The sequence below is a fragment of the Pagrus pagrus genome, assembly GCF_965226575.1.
Source record: "Pagrus pagrus genome assembly, chromosome: 11".
Taxonomy (NCBI): Eukaryota; Metazoa; Chordata; class Actinopteri; order Spariformes; family Sparidae; genus Pagrus; species Pagrus pagrus.
In genome coordinates, this window is record NC_140195.1 from 11,610,406 (window position 1) to 11,630,620 (window position 20,215).

Genomic DNA, 20,215 nt, shown 5'->3' on the forward strand with positions numbered 1-20,215 from the left:
ACAGTTTATTGATGACACTGGGAGGATTCCTGGTTGGTGGGGTCTGAAGTAAAAAAAAACACACACATACGTAACGTAACACGGAAATGGAGTAGCGTCCTTTCTCTAGTAATAACAATGAAAACAAGAAAAAAGGCTGTACTGTAATATTTTTAGCCATTAATCTATGGTACTGTAAATTAATGAGTAGTTTTATTAATCTCCACGTTAATCTACAAATCATTTACTCAATCATGTGCGTTATAAAATAGTGAAAACTGCCTTGCGTAGCAGCAATTAAAGGATAAATCCACCAATTTTACACATTGAAGTGTGTTTACAAGTCTTGGGAGTACTATTACATGTAGAGAAAAGTAGTATAAAGCCTTTTGTGGCTCCAGAGGAAGCTGCATGTGATCTGATAAACTGCCTCCGTTGCATTGTGGGTAATGTAGGCACCACGTTTTGAAAAGCAGTCCACTGGTCGAGCATTATACTCCTAAAACAGTTGGACTCATTATAGGGAGTTTAAAAGCACATTAACAAAATCAATACAGCCAAACCAGAGATATCACATTATTTTATTCAATGCATTTTTCTTACCTCTCAACACCTGGTGCCGACATTACCCACAATGCAATTTAGCCACTGAGAATCATCACCGGTGGAAATTTATCAGATTTCATGCCGCTTCCTCCTGAGCCACAAAAGGCTTAATATCACTTTTTAAACATGCAGTGGTACTACACAAGACCTAGTGGAGTTGACGCTTAAAAACATACATACATTTTAGTTAACTCAATAGAAGTGATTCAATCGTTAAAATGATGCCTACTGTGACTTTTTGTAAAGTGAAATCCAGTGCGTGATAAAGAAATATTCTGGTTCATGAACGCAACAAGCATTTAACATCCACCCTCTTCTTGCTTTCATTTATAGTGTTGCCTTTAAGTAATTAAAGATACCTTCTAGGCACCTTTTGAGACAGAAATACTCTGCCTGGCTTGTTACCTGCACCATTTCCAGAGAGGACAGGCTTTGTGTAGGTGTTTATTATTATTTATTTATTGTTTATTGTTATTTATTGTTTATTATTAGGGAGTCCCAGGTCTCTGCACACCAGCACAGGTGTTCTCACCTTGTCTTTCTGTTTGGATTATAGTTGAACGGTGCTATTCTTTAAATTTGATGATATGATTACACTTCACATACCAGTAATTACAAGAATTATTTACAAACAGGCTGCCCCACTCACACAAGTGCTACTACACACTGAGAGGTAACCAGCCTAAACAGGTTAAATCATTTTTGTGGCTGTGTAATGGGTGTGTAGAGACCTTGAAGTGTCTTTGAAGGGCAAGTGGCTGATCTTGGACATCAAACTCATGAGTCATGAGTACTCAGCCTGTCAAAACAGTGGGAGTGTCATCTGCATTTCTGGAAGGAGCTTTATTAAATCTGAGAGCTTTATTAAATCTGAGAGCATAATTAAAGTGAGCTTGGATTTTGGGATTACAATTTTTTACTGAAAGACGGTGCTACGCACATGAGAGAGGGTCTAATAAACAGATGTTATGAAGTTGCATTATGGGAAGAGCGCGATGCATTATTTTTCAAGCTCAAACCTTATTATGAACTAAAAGTCGGGGCATCTCAGGCCCTGCTGCAGTGAGGGTGGAAATTAGTTTCAGTCTGTCTCACAGGGTGACTCAACTTCAGATCATTTTAATACAAAAAAGGAGTTCTGAGTATTTTTTCAAGCTTACAATTCAGCTAAAGATTAAAATGGCTATCCATGCTCATCCATGTAACTACCTTTGAAGTGAGCCTTGGCATTTATTTGAATCTTGACAGATTAGTCATGCCATCTTTAAATAGAATTAAATTTGAACAGGCTGGTTCACAGTGGTGAAAAGTCAAAACATATTTACTCAAATGCCAGTTAAGAGGCCCTGTGGAGTTTAAGACAAACAAAAGCTGTGCTATAAAACAGCTCCGCAGCACTACAAGACTAGAAAACACACAAGGAGCCTTAAACCAAACTTTAGTATTTCTGTATATTTCTATACTGTACTTTTTACTCAACTACAATTAACTGACAGCTGAAGTTAGTTCATTTTCAGATTAGGTTTTTATATTAAAAAATAAAGTGCAGTTGCTGCTCCTTGGCATATTATTTCAGATGCCTATGAAATTGGTTTCAAATAAATGCTTGTACAAAGTCCAAAAAGGTAAATTACCCAATATGTAACATTTGAGAACAGACCAAAAACTTAAAGGTGTGTAGCGAAACCTTTTTTCATTCTTGCATACCAACAATTAAAGACCCTCGAGGGTAATGTATGAAAAAATTAAAAAAAACATACATTCCTAGTAGTTTCATGGTTGGGGTTTAGAGCCCCGTTTAGGGATATCCCACCTTACCCCTACCTTGACCAGACTAACAATCCATCAAGCAACCAAACTTCAACAAAAAAATCCCACCATACTTCCCAATGAAGTGCAAAAACATCAAATTTCATTTTATCAAGCCACAACTTTATTTCCATCTTGGGTATAAATTGTATAAACGAGCTTAAATCAGCAACCTTTCTTCAACCCTTTGTTGCCAGGGTCCCATTACATCGTCAACTCCTGCAAAGAGAACAAAAAAAGTTTTTTTAAACATGTCTGTTAAGACATTCCCCGCCACCTCCTCAATCAAATTATCTCTCTTCTCAGGACAGAAATGTTGGCTTCATGAAACTCAGAAGAACGAAAGTCACTGTATTATTCATCACTGAAGAGGTCTCTGTATACATTTATGCTGGCTGACAATTTAAAAAAAATAAAACCAGTTAATAAATCTTACCATAATAGCATTGACAATGTCGTTGTTGTTGTTTTTCAGAGCGCGTACAGCCTTCGCCCGCGACACGTTGGCTTGTGACATGACAAGTTCGATGTCCTTAACCTCAACTCCAGTCTCGTCAACCTATAAAAAATAAGGGGATTTGTTTAATATAATACAACTAGTGTGCATAGTCCTATGTATCCATCTTTACTTGGACAAAACCACAGCTTACCTCTTCCTCTTCGCTCTCCTCCTGTACTGTTGGCGTCTGTGTGTTTTCCTGGATGTTTGATACAGCTTCTCCCTGTACCTTGAATTTTTCTGCAGCGGCCAGCTGGGCTTGCTGGGAAAGATCTTCGATCTAGGGCACAAACAGTAAAATGAAAATCAATGCAACATCTACATGGCATCATGACCTGAATATTTGAGGCAGCTTTCTTTTGCCTTATAAAAAGCTAGGATTGGATCAAACAGGGAAAAAGATTAAGGTGGCTTGTATCGTTGCTTGCTAAATACCTTAGCTTCACCGAAGACGATGTATGTGTCTGATGCGGGGCTCTTGTAGACGTCTGGTTTGGTAATGACAAAGAGGATGTTCTTTGACTTGCGAATGGTGACCCTGGTGACCCCTGTTACCTGCCTGAGACCAAGCTTTGACATTGCCTGCAAGAAATACAAGTCATTTAGAAAGGGGCCAATTCAGACCACTACAAAGAAAGCCACTTACAAAGAAACAAAGATCATTACCTTTCGTGCCTTCTTTTCACTGCGGCTCTGTTTGGCTTTGCTGACGGGTTCCTCATCTATTTCAGCAGCTGCTGCAAGCTGTAAGAGACAAAGTATGCATCCACATTAGATGGCAACACATTATTATAAACCAAGGCACTGGTTGAGTTAAAATATGAACCGATACAAAATGTTTCTGCTCGTCTCTTCTCAGGACAGAAAGGCTGGCTTCAGTAGAATCAGAAGAACGAAAGTCACTGTGTTATTCATCATGGAAGAGTAAAAGGCAGACAACAGTCTGCTGGTTTACATAAGCAGTGGATGTTATCTTTTCTGTTTCAGTTCAATTCAACAGATGCAAGACGAGGCTGAACTCTCACCTGAGCTTGCTGCGTCTGTGTCTGTGCAGAGTCCTGTTCCTCCAGCTCAGGGACTGAGTCATCGCTGTCCGACTCAGTGCCGGATCCTACAAAAACCACCAACAGAAAATTGTCAGGACATGCCATTTATTAGTTTATAAAAATTTGCTGCATCAATCCTGGGGAATGAAAACAGTAAGATTAATAGTGATTTAAAATACAGTATGTTGTTACCCAAGATGAATTACATCCACCTCAAATGTAAAAATTTCAAGTAAATATAGGTTAACAATAATCAATAATCAACTTGTTGCTGGAAAACAGTTACTGTGAAAATGAAACCTTCCTATCCGATACCACCTTTACCAGACTGACAGTACACATCTTCATTAACTAAAAAAAAAAAAAACAACAAAAAAAACCACCTGACCATTTCAATTCATTTGATCGAACAAATGAAACTGCATAATATAGCTGACTACGCAACAGAACCAGCAGGAGCATCAAAGTCAGCAACTAGGTAGCATCTTGGACAGTTTAAAGTTTAAAGCAAAGCTAAAGTACTTCACAACCTTGGCTTTTCAACGACAAATTTAAGGATCCGAGTAGTTCCCAGAAACCATGACAGCTGGAAAAACAGATGAAGACAAAAAGAGAAAGAAGGAAATACCCTTGTCGTTCTTGATCACAGGCTCCACTTTGGCTGGTGTTTTAGCAGGTGTGGGGGCAGGTTTGGGTGATGGGACAGGTTGAGAAGGAGTTGTACTGATAACCTCAACATCAGGTATAACTGGGGCAGGTTTCGCAACTGCCTCAGCAAATGTGAGTTTACGGGCAGGAACAGTGGGCTCAACTGAAGGCTTGGCAACCTCAGCAGGTGCCACTTTAACTTCAACTGGGGCTGGTTTAACAACCTCAATGGGAGCAGGTTTCGCCTCCGGGACTGGCTTGGGGGCCTCAACGGGTGCAGGTTTAGCCTCCGCGACAGGCTTGGGGGCCTCAACGGGAGCGGGTTTAGCCTCCACGACAGGCTTGGGGGCCTCAACGGGAACGGGTTTAGCCTCCACGACAGGCTTGGGGGCCTCAACGGGAGCGGGTTTAGCCTCCGCGACTGGCTTGGGGGCCTCAACGGGAGCGGGTTTAGCCTCCGCGACTGGCTTGGGGGCCTCAACGGGAGCGGGTTTAGCCTCCGCGACTGGCTTGGGGGCCTCAACGGGAGCGGGTTTAGCCTCCGCGACTGGCTTGGGGGCCTCAACGGGAGCAGGTTTAGCCTCCGCGACTGGCTTGGGGGCCTCAACAGGAGCAGGTTTAGCCTCCGCGACTGGCTTGGGGGCCTCAACGGGTGCAGGTTTAGCCTCCGCTACAGGCTTGGGGGCCTCAACGGGAGCAGGTTTAGCCACCGCGACAGGCTTGGGGGCCTCAACGGGAGCAGGTTTAGCCACCGCGACAGGCTTGGGGGCCTCAACGGGAGCAGGTTTAGTCACCGCGACAGGCTTGGGGGCCTCAACGGGAGCAGGTTTAGCCACCGCGACAGGCTTGGGGGCCTCAACGGGAGCAGGTTTAGCCACCGCGACAGGCTTGGGGGCCTCAACGGGAGCGGGTTTAGCCACCGCGACAGGCTTGGGGGCCTCAACGGGAGCGGGTTTAGCCACCGCGACAGGCTTGGGGGCCTCAACGGGAGCGGGTTTAGCCACCGCGACAGGCTTGGGGGCCTCAACGGGAGCAGGTTTAGCCTCTGCAACTGGTTCAGGAGCAGGTTTAGCCTCTACAACTGGCTTAACAGGCACATCTTTTTTGGGTTTGGATGCCTCTTTCTCAACAGGGGGTACAAATACTGGCATTTTAACTGGCTTCTCAGGTGGGATTAGTGGGGGAAGATCATCATCAGCAATAACGGCAACAACTTTTGGTGAAGCAGGCTTAACTTCAACTGATTTGGGAGGGCTACAAGCAAGAGTATCTGCAAATGAGACTGGTGCTGCCACAGCTGGCTTTGAGGTAACTTTAAAAGCAGGTGGGGGTGCAACAGGCTTTGTAGCAGCCAAAGGTGAAGGTTTGCTTTGCTCAACTGGGGCAGGTTTGGCTGCAACTACAGTTTGCTTGGGTTCAGCCCCGACTGGTTTTTCAATTTCTGCTGATACCTTGCACTCTGCAGGGGTGGGGGCAGGAGCAAATGCCTCTCCTTTCTTAACTTTTCCTTGCTTGCCAGCCTTGACAACTTTTGGGGCCAAGCGGTTAGTCTGATAAGCAGAAGAGCCGTCAGGTGTGGAAGCTAGGGGAGATGGCATGGGTGACCGGGGGGTGGAGGAGGATGCAGATTTGGGTGAGGTAGGAGAAGCAGAAGAGGCAGACATAGAGGAGCGTTTTCTTCTGCCAGGAACAGCCTTTGGGGCAGTGGAACCCTGTGCACTCTTGGCATCTTTGCCTTTAGGCTTTGCAGGGCCAGAAGCTGCCTGAGGTTGCTGAGAGGAAGCTGGGGCAGGAGGTGTAGCTGAATGGAAAAACATTCTTTAAATTTTTTGGACGTGATAGGGGAAGTCTTACGCATGCGGGTTAAATGTTCACAGACCATGACGCAAACTGCTTGCTTAGGGTTAGGAAAGGACACACCTGCCTACCTTTAGAGTGTGATGCAAGTTGCCACTCAAAAATGCACAGTACATATCACTTCCACACAGAAAACAACATTATATTTTTAGTCAAGATGCACTTAGGACAGGATCATATTTCCAATGCATATCACACCTCATGAAGAAACATCACGCTTGCTGTTGTAAGGGCAGTGCTACCAACAGAAACGCAACCTGCTGTTGCATCACTGAACTAATGCTTTGCAGTATTACTGACCAACACCTGTCAAAATACATAATTACTGATGTGTTGTAGAAGTGAAATACAAAGACAGAATCATAACTACCTTTTTACCACAACTATCCTGTTACCTTGTAAACAGACATTGCAGGATGACCTTTAACCATTTCGAAGACTCAATTCAAAATACCACAGGGACTATACTGTTTGTTGTAAAGAAAACATTAGAACACTTTGTTCATTTGAACTGCTCACGTTACCACTTGCAAAGAAAATATCCCCAACCTGGTAAAAAATATGAATTCAAAAAAGACCCCCTTTTTTTTTTAGTTTGTTTTACAGAGGACAAACCAACCAACCTGACAGGTGGTGTGTGGAAAGAAGTGGGGCTTCAGATTTGGAGGTCCCCTTTGACTGAATGGCCTTTGAGATAAGCGGAACCGGTTCTTCCTTCTCAGGAATTTCATTCTGAGTAGCCACATCGAGAATCATACTATCGGGCAACACATCATCTTGAGCTGCGTCGAGGCAAAGAGTAGTCGACTCTTCTACGGCAGGCTTTGGGGAATCTGTTGCCTTCCCATCTTTGCTGTTCACACCGACGTCTTCGGGAGCAGATGGTTTTGGATCATCAATTTTCTCAGCGACTGCTTCACGCTCATCTCCAGAGGCCTTGGCTTCAACAGAAATGGGCTCAACCTCTTGGTTAGGTGATTCTTCAGTGGCGACAACTGACTCCTCACTTTGAGCTTCTGTTGTTGGCGCTGCTTCTTCACCAGCTTGTGGCTCTTCTGAGGATGCAATGGGAGTTTCAGCAGTGGCAACAACTGGCTCCTCACTTTGCGCCTCTGTTGTTGGAGCTGCTTCTTTACCAACTTGTGGCTCTTCTGAGGATGCAACGGGAGTTTCAGCAGTGGCAACAACTGGCTCCTCACTTTGCGCCTCTGTTGTTGGAGCTGCTTCTTTACCAACTTGTGGCTCTTCTGAGGATGCAACGGGAGTTTCAGCAGTGGCAACAACTGGCTCCTCACTTTGTGCCCCTGTTGTTGGAGCTGCTTCTTCACCCGCTTGTGGCTCTTCTGAGGATGCAACGGGAGTTTCAGCAGAAGGTACAGACTCTACAGGAACTGGCAAATCAGCAGAATCCCCTGCTGGGTCAGCAGTCGCCTCTTGCTGTAAGACAGGTGTTTCCACCAACTCAATCTCTTCTGTTTGCTTGGCCATTTCTTGAGTTGCATCTACACCATTTGGTTGATCACTTGTAGTCTGAATGCTAGCTTCTTCTGGAGAGCTAGTCTCTTGAGCAGGAGCAGAGGTTTCTGGAGGATTCTCAGAAGCGATCGCCTTGCTCACTGCAGGAACAGCCATCTCAGGAGGAGCAGAGGAGTTCAATACTTCTGCAGCTGATAAAGGGAAATCAACAGGAGTAGCAGGGGGAAGGCAAATCACAGTGGTTGTTGGGAAGCGATTCACTTCGACAGAAAGTTGAAGAGCTTCAGAATATACTGTGAAGTGAATAAAAAAATTGTGCTCCACACGTGAACAGAAACGATGAGTTTGTGAAGTTCATCCATAGCCCTTGCTTTGCCAACAAAAAAAGAAGGGGAGGTGTTGTGTGCACTAAAAGAAAGATTCCCGTGTCCCAAACTCCATGCAGTGGTTAAGTGTTAGATTAGTGCAGGTAGACCTCTGTTATTCCAAAAAGACAGACAATGCATGAAAATAAGCTAAAAATGTATTTCCTAACTCAAAATAATTTTACAGCTTGGTATGTTTACATAATTTTACTGCTTCAAGGAAAAAAAAAATCAACCATCAAACTTAATTTTTGACTATATTTCAAGGGCATTTTACTCAAAGATGAGTGTACTGTTGTGAGCATTGGCAGAGGGCTGTGCAATGATGCCAACACAAACGCATCCCTATAACATAATGACTTAACAATACTACTTATACTACTACTACTACTACTACACTACTAGTGTAGTGTCCGGTATGCCCTTGCACAGATAATGTGATGTTAAGCCCAAAATATGTACAAAGTCACTACTTCTAGCAGAATTATTGTAACAAATGTCATCCAAGGCTAAACAGACTCAAATATTGACATCTGCATATTTTAGCCCTCCATGAGCATTCTTGCATGCACAATTTATTTCTATTCGAACTGTAAAAATCAGACTACAAATTAAATCGCTCAAGATAGTTTAACTGTAGTTCAGTGTAGTTTGAAAGACTTTCCAAGAGTTACAAAACAAAAAATGTCAACAACTTAAATGTTGAAAGTATTACAGAGCAAACTGAGCAAAATATTTAAGTTAAAAGCTATGGACTACTGGTGTCTCTATGGTGCGTATATACACACACCCTTAAACTGGGAAACAAATACACTGCAGTTTGATGACAGTTTCTAGTACATTTACAGTTCAGTACATGTCACTGAATCAGTTTGTTAGCTTTTTCTCTAGTGCTCGCTGCAACTAATCGTTTGGCATAGATCCCTACCCCGCCCTTTAAAAAGCACCTCCACCCACTTACAGAACATTTTAAGAGAGGAAAACAAAAAAACAAAACAAACAAACACTGAAATGCATACTGGTGAAAAATTATCCTTATTTTTTTTATTTATTTATTTTTTAAACATGGTAAATATGCTTGGGAGAATTTTGCTGTATTCATGATTCACAGCTGTGAAGACTCCATAGCATAACACTAACTCACACATCAAGTCTTCAACTAGCATGGACACTAGACACATCCATTCTTCACTTAAATACTAGTACCCAATTTGTTGTTAAAATGGCACCAAATTTAAAATATTGTCCGCTATAATAAGTAAATTGTAAAACTATCATCAAGTGTTTAATACATTTTGTCCCCTTAAAAACAACAACTTTTGTTTAAACTAATGGCTAAAAAAGAAAATAACTATGTTCGAGTAAGATTTTGAGTATGGGCTTAAAATAAATTTGCAACACAGTGATCAGTGCAACCACTAACAAGGCTACTACCAATCTAAACAAGGTGACTTTTCAAGGCATTTTTAGCGCACAGGGATAACCACACTCAGCATCATGCATTGTGCTCTAATCCAGTTGTCAGTGTAAGTCACCACACACCATTGTGAGTTTGTGTAAATACAAAATCAGGGGTCCTGGATTACTCTTTTCCAACCAAGACCAGACATACCACCAGTTCAGATCCCTGTTAAAAATGTCCCAACACATGGCAGTCAAAAAACACTGTCACCTGTTATGTCAACTCAGTGTCCAGCCAGCTGAGTCAACTCCCTGAACCACATACATATTCATTCGTGCAACAAATTACCCTCCGTAGACTGTTTGTTGGACATTCACACGGTCTTTGAGTTCCAGGACCCCATTGTTTAATATGCAGTGTTACATGCACGTTGTAGAAATACTAATATATACGAACCAGTCTCCACTTGAGGCTGCTGCATCTCCTGCTCGGTGACTGGGACCGTTTCTGTGGCTTCACCAGGCATGGTTGCTAAAGAAGGATAAAAGCATGACAGTTTTAGCTCAAGCTAAATCTTGTTAACTTCTAGTGGTGAAACACAAATATCGGCTACTACTTTGGGATGACTTCTGAGGCATTCATCAGATCACTAAAGTTAGCTAAATTTCAGTTGACATGACCGGTTGAACAGGTGACGGAGCCCATGCTTTATCTAGTTAGCTCAGCCTGTACTCTGTATTGGAGCAGCATTCAGCTAACGTTAGCTTCGGTTAGCTAACTGCTTCTGTCAGCTTCAACAGGGGAGAGCTAACGGCAGGTAACTCAAGTCTACAGCCATATCTCAGACTAGTTTTAACTCATTAAGAAGTGTCCCGCTAGCTGTCACACAAATCGACCTCATATCACTTGTCACAGAGTTCACTGCGGCCCTGACAGGCTGCTAGCAGACTGTTAGTCATCATGTTCCCCCATTTTGAGCAGGTAATCGGCGCTACAAGGGCACATATCTCTAAAAATAAAGGCGAAAGAGGAGAAATAGCTGTACAGGCCCGATGACCATACTTTAACTCAACACATGAAACCCTTGGAACAGACGAGAATATATGAAAAACGGCTGGATGACATTAGATTATCAGCGGAGACACTTACCGACTTGGGACGCTATATCCAAGATGGCTGTAAGAGAGAACTTCTGACCTCAGTTTCACGGTAATATCCGGTTTAGAGCAGTGACATCTACTTCCGGGTTGTTTAAAGGGAAAACCAGTTTTTTTTAAATAAGAGATTACAAAATCCATTCACACTATAACTATAGGAGCTTGAACTATATATATACATATATATATATATAAGTATATATGTATGTATGTATGTATATGTATATATAAACTACATTTAAAGGCACAATTACTTATTTTAAATAAGAAATTACAAAACTATCCACTTACGATATAACTGCAAACTGAATTATAGAAAACAACATTTTACTCAAGTACAATATGGTACAATTTTGAGCATCTGTATTTGTTTTTTTTCATTGTATGCTACTAATCGTCCAGCATTGAACCTCTACTCAACAGATTACTCTCCAAAGATTAATTTATTATTATTCCTTCACTTTATTCAAGTACCCAAAAGTCATACATGAGTAAAAGTAAAGATAATGTGTTAAAATACTACTTTGGCAAAAGTGAAAGTCACCTATATGAATAGTACTCGAGTTAAAGTCTTAAAGTATCTGATATTAAATGTACATAAGTATCAGAAGTAATTTTTCTGGCAATACATGCAGTCAAGTATCAAAAATACAAGTAAAAGTGTATGGATGGTATGATCAATTATCGGATACAAAATTCTGGATTTTTCTGATTATCAAAGTCAGTGTTTTTTTTGTTTTGTTTTTCAATGTAAAATGTGCTACTTTGGCTCTGACACAGCATGCAATCTGCAAAGTAATGAGTAACTATAGTTATCAAATAATCGTAGTGGGGTAAAAGTACATTTGCCTCAAAAACGTAGTGGAGTGGAAGTATAATGTAGCAGGAATTGGAAATACTCAAGTACAAATACCTCAAATTTGTACTCAAGTACAGTACTTAAGTAAATGTACTTAATTACATTTCATTGTTGTTCACGGGGAAATATTGTACCATTTACTCCACTACACTACTCATCTGATAGCTGTTGTTACTAGATATTTTACTAATATTTAGATTATACATACAAGGCATATGATCATGAGCTTCTTGTGATCAAATCGTCTGTAATAACGGTCCAATAAATTAAGATAAGTCACTCACAGGTTTTTCTTTTTCATAATTAATGCTTTTACTTTAGATACTGAAAGTGTTTTGTATGTAATACTTCTGTACTTTTACTTCACTTTGAAGATGAAGAACTTTATTTGTAATTTAGTATTTCACACTATACTAATAACTTGTTACTGAACTTGTGAACACGCCTACTGCATATCTATGGTTTTCAGTTTGACCTATTCAAGATCTTTACTGACATAAAAGTCATGATTTATGTACAACAGTAAAAAATACACCAGTTCAAGAAAAGTCTGGAATACAAGATTTAGAAAGAGCTGAAATACCAAATTTATTTTCACAAACTGTACAAAAACAAGATGTAGGCAACAAGCAGACAAACAAGATACAACTTCAGTAAGGAGATGGCTTATTTATTTTTATGAATGTATTATTACTGAGTCTCATTAGGGTATAATAAAATAGATTTAGAGGAAGTAATTATTTATAAGAAAAACAACTCAAAACAGGACAGTTTGCATCATCAGATTAATTAACACGGTCTCTTCTCTGCCACTTTAATTGTTGATCCACTTCAGAAATCCTTCTGAAGATCTAAAGAGGAAAAAAAGGATAAAAGAAAACTGATTACATGAAAAAGCAAACATCTTAAAAGTTGCTCCCCCCTCATTTCACAGAATAAGAATAAAACATACCACTTTTTCTGAGGAGGTCTCCTTTCCATGAACGAGCCAGTCCATCCAGAAACTGATCCAAGTGTTTCACATACTTCGCCAGGCTTGTTCTTTTGTAATCTGGGAAGAAAAGAAATAAAGTAAAGCTGAGCAAATAATTAAGAATGAACTAAACATCATCAGTTCTCACTGGTGGTTATAGTATTTCAATATGCCTAAAATTCTGATTTCAGAATTTCACCTCTGATCTTTCGTCTCTCTGCTGCATCCTTCTCATTTTCCTTGTCATTGGTGTCCTCTGACTTCTCTTCTTCTTCCCCTTCCGCTTCCCCTTTTCTGGGCCGATCCAGCTCCTCGCAGATCAGACTAAACAAAAGAATAGTTTAAACATCAGCTCTGACGGATGTCCAACACTGCAAACAACAGAACATGAGACACTGAATTCTCCGACCTTACCTGATTGTTGGCACGGCAAAAGGATCAAACGTGTCTAATTCTTTGAGGTCAATGGGAACAGAAATGCGTCCTGGTCAGAGTTCAAAGGAGATAGGTCACAGTCAGACTCTGTCAGCGGTGTATTCACTTTACCGTCTAGTTTAAACATTAGACCTCTGCTCACCTGTTTTGGGATGGACACTGAAGGGGCTCTTCAGCAAGTGGTTCACCCCTTTACTGACATTCACATCAAGCCGAGGGTAACAATACTGCAGCATGATTTCTTTCTCAAAGTGTTGGCCCTTTTTCGCAGTGCTCTGGAGGAAAAAAGATTATGTCATTTTGCCGGTGTTTATTTTAAGCCCTCTCGCTGTAGTGTTTAGAAATCAATTAAAAGGTTCAACACGAACCTGTTTCCTCAGGGCTTGTTCCCTGATCAACTTCCAACGGCTCTCAGGTTTCTTCTCGATTTGGAAATCCTGCTGTAACTCTTTCCTCACATGTAAGTGCTGAGTTAAGGTCCAGTTCAGTTACTTCTGAAGATGTTTCTACATCTTGAAAATACATTTTTTTGCTTCAAAACAGAAAAAAATACTATTGTTATCTGAATCACATCTGAGAATAAGAATGTGCAGCGTATTGTGAAAAGGATATCTTCAGGCACGATTGCCAGCACTTTGTCTATAGATTCCTTGCGGCCAAGTATGTCCTGGTCCTGTAGAGCATACCGGGGAAAGTATCGCTCCACCACCGTCAGAGACTCTCTGTTGAGATGCAGGAACAGACTCATAAACAGTTGAAGCATCTGTCAGAGGCAAAAACCTCAACACAAGTTAAACACAAAGAGAAAAATCAGTTAAAGCTTTAAACTGACAAAGAAAATGATCTGATTCTTACCTGATAAAAGGATGAATTGGATCTGAGAGCACAACTTTCTTCACCGTCTCTTCACCTCCCTGTAAAACAGCAGTGAATAGAAATTCACATCAACAATGTTGATAAGGATTGCCTGACAAGTATCTTTGGCTTTTTTGTGCTGCAATTTTGTTTTACTTATCAGCCGCCAACACCAATATATCTGATATTGACCAATGATTTAATGGTTGGGCACTAGTCTGGATTATGTGAGAGAGGGACACACTAATACGCAGAAACCTAATGTATAAATGTCACCTGATTTCTGAATAAAGACTAAAATATAATTACCTTAACCAAGCTGAGGTATTCTGCGACTGCAGAGCGTGCTGCTACAGAGAGCTTCCTGGCAGCTTCGTCACACACCCAGCAATGCACTCCTCTTCTGCCAGAATAAACCCACAGCAGGTGCTGGAAACCAAAGTCATCTGGAATATCACATGAATAAAAAAAAAGATGTGTTTGATGATAATTTATCCAACATGTAAAGATAACATGAGTAGATGCACGAAACAAAATCAATGACAAACCTCGAAGAGCTCGGTCCAGGATCCGAATGGCGATGGTCATCAGGGTCCAGCACTTGGAGCAAATGTCTGCAGCGCTTGAATAAGAGTTTGTGTTACGTCAGTGATTTGACTGTCAGGATATGCTGAATTACTCATATGTCGAATAAACTTTACATTTACCTGCAACAGCTCCTGACATCGTCGTAATCTGTCATATCTATATCAAACACCAGCTCCTTCTCCAGGGCCTGGAAGGTTCCTGACTTCACCGTGTTGTGTTGACTGGGCTGTGGGTGACAAACATGACACTACATCCACATGGTTTCGGTGACAGAATGACCCTGGGGAAGCTAAAGTAGAGACGTGCAATCTCACCCTATGACTGTATACTGCTCCAACATCAATCTTGTAAGGGTTCATCTTCTGCATTTCCTTCTCCAGCTCGTTTTGTGTGCTGAACGACTGGTAGCGGACGTAGATGTCATCTTTGAGTGTGAAGGAGAACTCTCGGTTCTGGAAGTAGTTCTTCTGTACTGAAGGGAAGAAGAAACAACAACACATAAGTCTGCTATAGTGATGTTGGCTCTTTCACCCAGGCATTGAAGGGAACACAAGACTCCAGCGTCACTTGCGAACACTACTTTAAGCTAGCTTTCCTAGCCTGTTAAATCAGGACACTCACCTCCTCCATAGTTCAGCCAGCGATAGTACTGTGCGAAGGGGAACAGCCGCCGGTAGTACAGCGGTAATAAGTCCGGCAGACAGGCCGAGTCATAATCTGAGGACGGCATTACCTTACAAAAGTCTAACAGTTGTAAAAAATTATGTAAAATTGTCAGCAAAAAACTAGCTTGCTAGTGCTACAGGCTGACAGCTCGCCGTGTTGTTTTACACCAAAGGTAGCGCGGGAAAACGCTTAAGCAGAGCGATGAACCAATGACACAAGGTACAGACAATTACGTCACTGAAACCGGAAATGTATTCATTAGTAAATAAATATTTCCCCACAAATTATCTTCTCTGTTAGCTCAGATACGAACTGAAAGTTAGAGGAAAACAGAAATAAGAGAGTTTTTTAACGATCGTTGCGCTCTTATTGGTTGACGTCCTCAAAGCTGGACTCAACCTTGTAATATTCGTCCTACAACGAAAAGGAAGGCGGAAGTGTCATCGGGAGAAGAGAGGATCATGGGACGTGTAGTCATCTTCGTACAGGTTTTTTTTCTTTTTCTAACCCAAACAACGAATTGAATATAGCAAGTAAAAACAAACAAACACAAGGACAATAAACAAACAAAACTAGATCAAATAATATAGCAAAAAGAGAGAAAGCAAGCAGTACATTTTTGTGTCAGAAAAAGGTGTTGTATATGATTTAAACTCATGAAGGCTATGTGTTTTGAAGTTGGGGGGAAACCTCTAAGACTCTAGCTTTATCTATTTAAGTTTCTGAAATCTGCTCCTGTTCTGAAAAACTATTGCTGCTCATTTCTGGCAGCACTGAGGTCTTTTCTTTGGACTTTGTTGTTTCAGAGTAGTATTCTCCTCTCACTCCAACAACCGAAAGATCACTGCGTCCTTTTACAATGTGATTTTGTTTAGGCTGTAATTTCTTTCCTTCACCTTTAGAGGGCAGTACAGTTTAATGGGAATATTTACAGGGTTGCCACACTGAGCCCCATTTCAGGAAATGCAATGTTGATTTTACATTTTTCTGAAACATTTGAGGCTACATGAAAACAGATAAATACAAGTAAAAACTTAGCTGAGGCCAATAACATGCACAAATACTCTCTGGAAGGAAATGAAAAACAAAAAGGACTGTTTGTAGAGACGGCCTAGGATGCAGAGTCCAGCATACTTACATTAATCAGAACTGTCCGGTTTTGTTTCTTTCTTGTTAAGTTGGTCGGATTTATGCCATTCCCTCTTCAGTCTGACACTGTTTAAGATCAGGTGAAGTCAAGGACAACCTTTGCTTTGACATTTGAAAAGGGCACTTTTGCTTTCAAGACAAAAAGGGGCACTACACACCCGTCTGGGTGGTTCACTTAGTCTGGTGGCAACAGTGATCGCTTAATGATGCAGCTTTAATGTTGTTTGTCCAGGCAGAGTCTCAAACTCCAACTGAAGTGGCGCCGTTCTTGTCTGCTATCGTTCTCCTGATAGAAAATATCAGTCACTGTTTGCACTGTGGCTGCACATTAAGTATAAACACACTTTCTCTCTAATTTATTTCATTCTGTCTTCATTTCACACAAAATGGGACTTTGACAGAATGTAAATGTCAAGACGTTTTGCATGCAAACCTTTTTAAATATAGCGAGGCTGCCATCAGATGTATTCAACCAAAAATCATCCTCCCTGAACTTGCAGCATGTGAAATGTAGGCTATGTGTAAAGCTTTTTAAGCAACGTAATAATTTAATCCATGTCAGCATGTCAGTATTGTTTTTGCACAGCTGAATAACCACGACACTTGATTCTTACGCACTCCATTTAATCCATTTAGTTTTGAAACAGTTGTCAGACAGCTGAGACAGATCCTGAGAGTGACCACTTCCTTCGACTATTACAGTTGCCCAGCTGGTAGCATAATTTCCTACAATATGTGAAATACCTGTGTGCTAGATTAATATAAACAAACTGGTTTCTTCTCTGCAGCTTCACTGAACTGTGTCACATTCGAGGGCAATTAATAGACAAGCATTGCCAGTACATTTCCGCTTCATGATTGCACTTGTATTTATGGTAATATTCTTTAATCACACCCTGATTTACATAATGCAAAAGCTCTCAACCACATCTTACTTGAATTATGTAAATTATTTTGCTGCAAGCCATAGGGGATGTGATGGAGTTTGTTCTCAGGTCCTGTCTTAGAAATTATTTGAATTGGACTTGTGATTAACACCCAGCCACAATTTTAGTGCAACACGGTAGCTTCAGATGTAAAGCATTGTTGCCCATCTCTACGTTGTTATACTTCAGCTGTCGCGTGTAGTAAGATAGCCTACTTACAACTTACAAACATCTACTGACACACACATACACACACGCACACACACACACAACTCTAAATGTCAGTGGGGTAAGTTAGGTAAGGTGAAACACAGGGTGAAAAGGTAAATCTGATAAATCTAGGTCAGGCGGTCATCAGGTGCACAGGGAGCATGTTGGCCAGCTCTATACAGTAGGTCAGTATGTTGACTGCGCACAAGGAGTCATAGTTTAGGGATGATATAAGAGTCACTGCTCCACCACCTCATCAGGTGCTGTCACCTTTCATCAGGAAAACATTGGTAACTGAAGGGTCGACCACAGTCTGCAGCGATGCTGATCACATGATTCAAAAGGCCCAAAACATGTCAACCTTAACTCCAACATCAGGAATACACATTTGGTCTAAAATGATCCTTAAACATGCTAATTCACTTCCTTTAAGAGAGTGAGAGGAGAAGATTGATGCCGCTCTCATCCCTGTGCATTAACTTTGGAGCTGGAGCCAAAGTCACTTCACTTAATTTGGCATAAAGATTGGAAGTGGGGGAAACAACGAGCCTAGCTCACTTCAAAGTTCAAAAACATGTCTAACAGCACTCTTAAACTTACTAATTAACATGTATTTAATTTGCCTAAGTACATAATGTAACAAGACTAGCAGCTCTGGGAGCACTACGGTGCTTTGAGCTAAATGCTTAAATCAAATAACTTAAATGTTTGCAGTGACAATGCTTAGATGCTGATGTTTAGCATGTCTAATGTTTCATGTGTACTAAGAAAAAACTACAGCTAAGACTGATAGGAATGTCAAATAAGAAAACTGCTACTACAAGTGATGTTATCCAAAGATGGCGCCCGCTGACTAAAGATTAGGTTCCTGTTTGCTTCTATTTGTCTGTTCTATTTACAGGGAAGAAAAGGAAATCTAAAAAAATGATAACCAAAATCTGGAGGGAGGCAGCAGATGTGTAAGCCTGTTTCACGCACTGTTCGGAAAGTCGCACAAAGAGATACAGTAAGACCACTTAAAGGGAGAAATGGAGCATGTTGTAGTGAAGCATTAAGTGCAAATAGGTGTAAGTGTTAGCGTGTTATTAGTGTATGATGTGCATACGTGTGAGGGGAGGGAAGTGAGCACAAAGATAAACATATCAGTGAAGCAAGACAGAGAGTGAGACCACGTTTCTCTCTGCACCAGGCAGCAGGTGCAATTAATGTCCCGATTCAGGATTTCACGCTATACATTAATGGCATCAAAGAGCCGTCTGTGACAGCCGAGCAGTTGTTTCCATTTATGTTCTGTACAACTAGCCATGCTCCACTTCCTCTCCAACTGGCTGAAACTCTGGTATACTTCAGATTGATGAAGCCATCTGTCATCTGTTTGAGGTTGGGAGCACTTGGCCGTGTACGCTACATGTACATATAATCAAACACAAATATATATATATATATATATATATATATCTAAATATATATATACACACACATACAGTCAGTTTCATGTAAATTGTAAATGTAATTGATGCATCCTCACATCGCTGCATCACACAGTTGGTTGAGAGCATTCACCAAAAACACAAAGAAGTAGATAATAGAGAGTAATTGAGGGTAATTTCTGATGAGCTGGATTTCTGTGTGATGTCATCCTTTGAACCTTTTCCTAGACATAGTCATTTTCAACCAGTTCGTCATTTGACCAAAGGTCATGCAGCTGAAGTTTTTGAACTCTGAACTCGGATATTACAAACCCGCAAAGCTAACAGTGCTGTTGACACAAGTCAGATAACAGACGATCATCAGGTTTTCCACAGAGAGAACATAAATCCCCTTTTCCCATGTATTCACTGTCATCAGGTGCTCAGTGACTATCAAAGGAATAGTTTGATAATTTGGGAAAAAAGCTTTTTCACTTTCTGTTTCCAGTGTTAGATGATAAGATGAACATTCTTGGAGTTGCCACTGACTCACTGGCCAAGAATACAGTCTAGCACACAACAGCTCATAACACCCCTTTTACATTTGTGCAAACACGGTGGTGTCTGTACAAATGTAAAAGTGGTGTGAGCTGTTTATAATAACTTGTTATTTTCTGAGTTGTAAAGGTGCTGGAAGGCAGAATTTTATACCTTTGGACAGAGCCTTTTCTTTAACATCTGGGCCACAGCTACCATGAGGCCAGATCCTTGTTTTATTCATCTATTTAGGTTTTCTGTGTGTATACAAGCTTTTCAGTTTCAGTTTGAATACTTTTATGCCAAAAAGTATTGTATTCCTGTCAGTGTGGACGTGGCTTTGACACACAATTTAGACTTTTGTATTGGGAAATATTATTTACATAACCTATACTTGAATAGTTGAATGAATCAAGTAAATATGAACAATCCAAATAGTTAAAACTAGAGACCATCTTGTCATGGTCTCAACACATCATATTGTAAAACATGGCCGTCAAATAATTGGAGATAAGCAGGAAGTAGGCCACAATACTTCCCTCTGATTTTAAGTGGAAGTAAACATGGAAATACTCGAGTAAAGTACATTTGTGTTGCAGGATTTCAGTAAAAATCCTTAGTTACATGGCACCAATGGAAATACCCTGGGTTTGTCCCTGCACCATTACCAACGTGATGATGAGACCTCGTGCACTGACTGCCCTCCTCCGGCTCGCGCACTGCGCAGCGCTCATTGGTTGGCGCGACAATATAAAGTTCCGCAG

At 40.9% G+C, this 20,215-nt stretch overlaps 2 protein-coding genes across 4 annotated transcripts; both read right to left on the bottom strand.

The window, feature by feature from the left end:
* Window positions 1-2,495: 2,495 nt before the first annotated feature.
* On the bottom strand, window positions 2,496-10,919 carry naca (nascent polypeptide associated complex subunit alpha). 3 transcript variants are annotated; one of them, XM_084366035.1, is made up of 9 exons: window positions 10,837-10,919; window positions 10,144-10,218; window positions 4,568-6,388; window positions 3,919-4,004; window positions 3,560-3,637; window positions 3,329-3,475; window positions 3,045-3,173; window positions 2,831-2,953; window positions 2,496-2,613 (listed from the first exon to the last, which is right to left on the bottom strand). In XM_084366035.1, exons 2-9 carry the CDS (start codon window positions 10,211-10,213, stop codon window positions 2,599-2,601), a joined length of 2,469 nt encoding a protein of 822 aa, XP_084222161.1. In that variant the 5' UTR covers window positions 10,214-10,218; window positions 10,837-10,919; the 3' UTR covers window positions 2,496-2,598. The 3 variants fall into 3 exon arrangements, with proteins under 3 accessions (XP_084222161.1, XP_084222162.1, XP_084222163.1); XM_084366036.1 differs by lacking the exon at window positions 4,568-6,388 and adding an exon at window positions 7,068-8,111; XM_084366037.1 differs by lacking the exon at window positions 4,568-6,388.
* Window positions 10,920-12,266: 1,347 nt separating this feature from the next.
* On the bottom strand, window positions 12,267-15,409 carry prim1 (DNA primase subunit 1). Its single transcript, XM_084365647.1, has 13 exons — window positions 15,176-15,409; window positions 14,869-15,026; window positions 14,674-14,780; window positions 14,515-14,588; window positions 14,276-14,412; window positions 13,967-14,025; window positions 13,722-13,833; window positions 13,480-13,569; window positions 13,254-13,386; window positions 13,091-13,160; window positions 12,876-13,000; window positions 12,656-12,754; window positions 12,267-12,554 (listed from the first exon to the last, which is right to left on the bottom strand). Exons 1-13 carry the CDS (start codon window positions 15,282-15,284, stop codon window positions 12,535-12,537), a joined length of 1,293 nt encoding a protein of 430 aa, XP_084221773.1. The 5' UTR covers window positions 15,285-15,409; the 3' UTR covers window positions 12,267-12,534.
* Window positions 15,410-20,215: the final 4,806 nt, after the last annotated feature.

Excerpts from the sequence above, each read along its gene's own strand:
- naca (XM_084366035.1), bottom strand. The coding sequence starts at position 10,213 with ATGCCTGGTGAAGCCACAGAAACGGTCCCAGTCACCGAGCAGGAGATG. Across the intron at positions 6,389-10,143 it reads GCAGCCTCAAGTGGAGACTG|CTACACCTCCTGCCCCAGCT; the intron begins GTTCGTATATAT and ends TTTTCCATTCAG. Across the intron at positions 4,005-4,567 it reads TGTGATCAAGAACGACAAGG|GATCCGGCACTGAGTCGGAC; the intron begins GTATTTCCTTCT and ends TGGTTTTTGTAG.
- prim1 (XM_084365647.1), bottom strand. The coding sequence starts at position 15,284 with ATGCCGTCCTCAGATTATGACTCGGCCTGTCTGCCGGACTTATTACCG. Across the intron at positions 13,387-13,479 it reads AACAAGCCCTGAGGAAACAG|AGCACTGCGAAAAAGGGCCA; the intron begins GTTCGTGTTGAA and ends TTTTTCCTCCAG. Across the intron at positions 13,161-13,253 it reads CAGTGTCCATCCCAAAACAG|GACGCATTTCTGTTCCCATT; the intron begins GTGAGCAGAGGT and ends AACTCTGACCAG.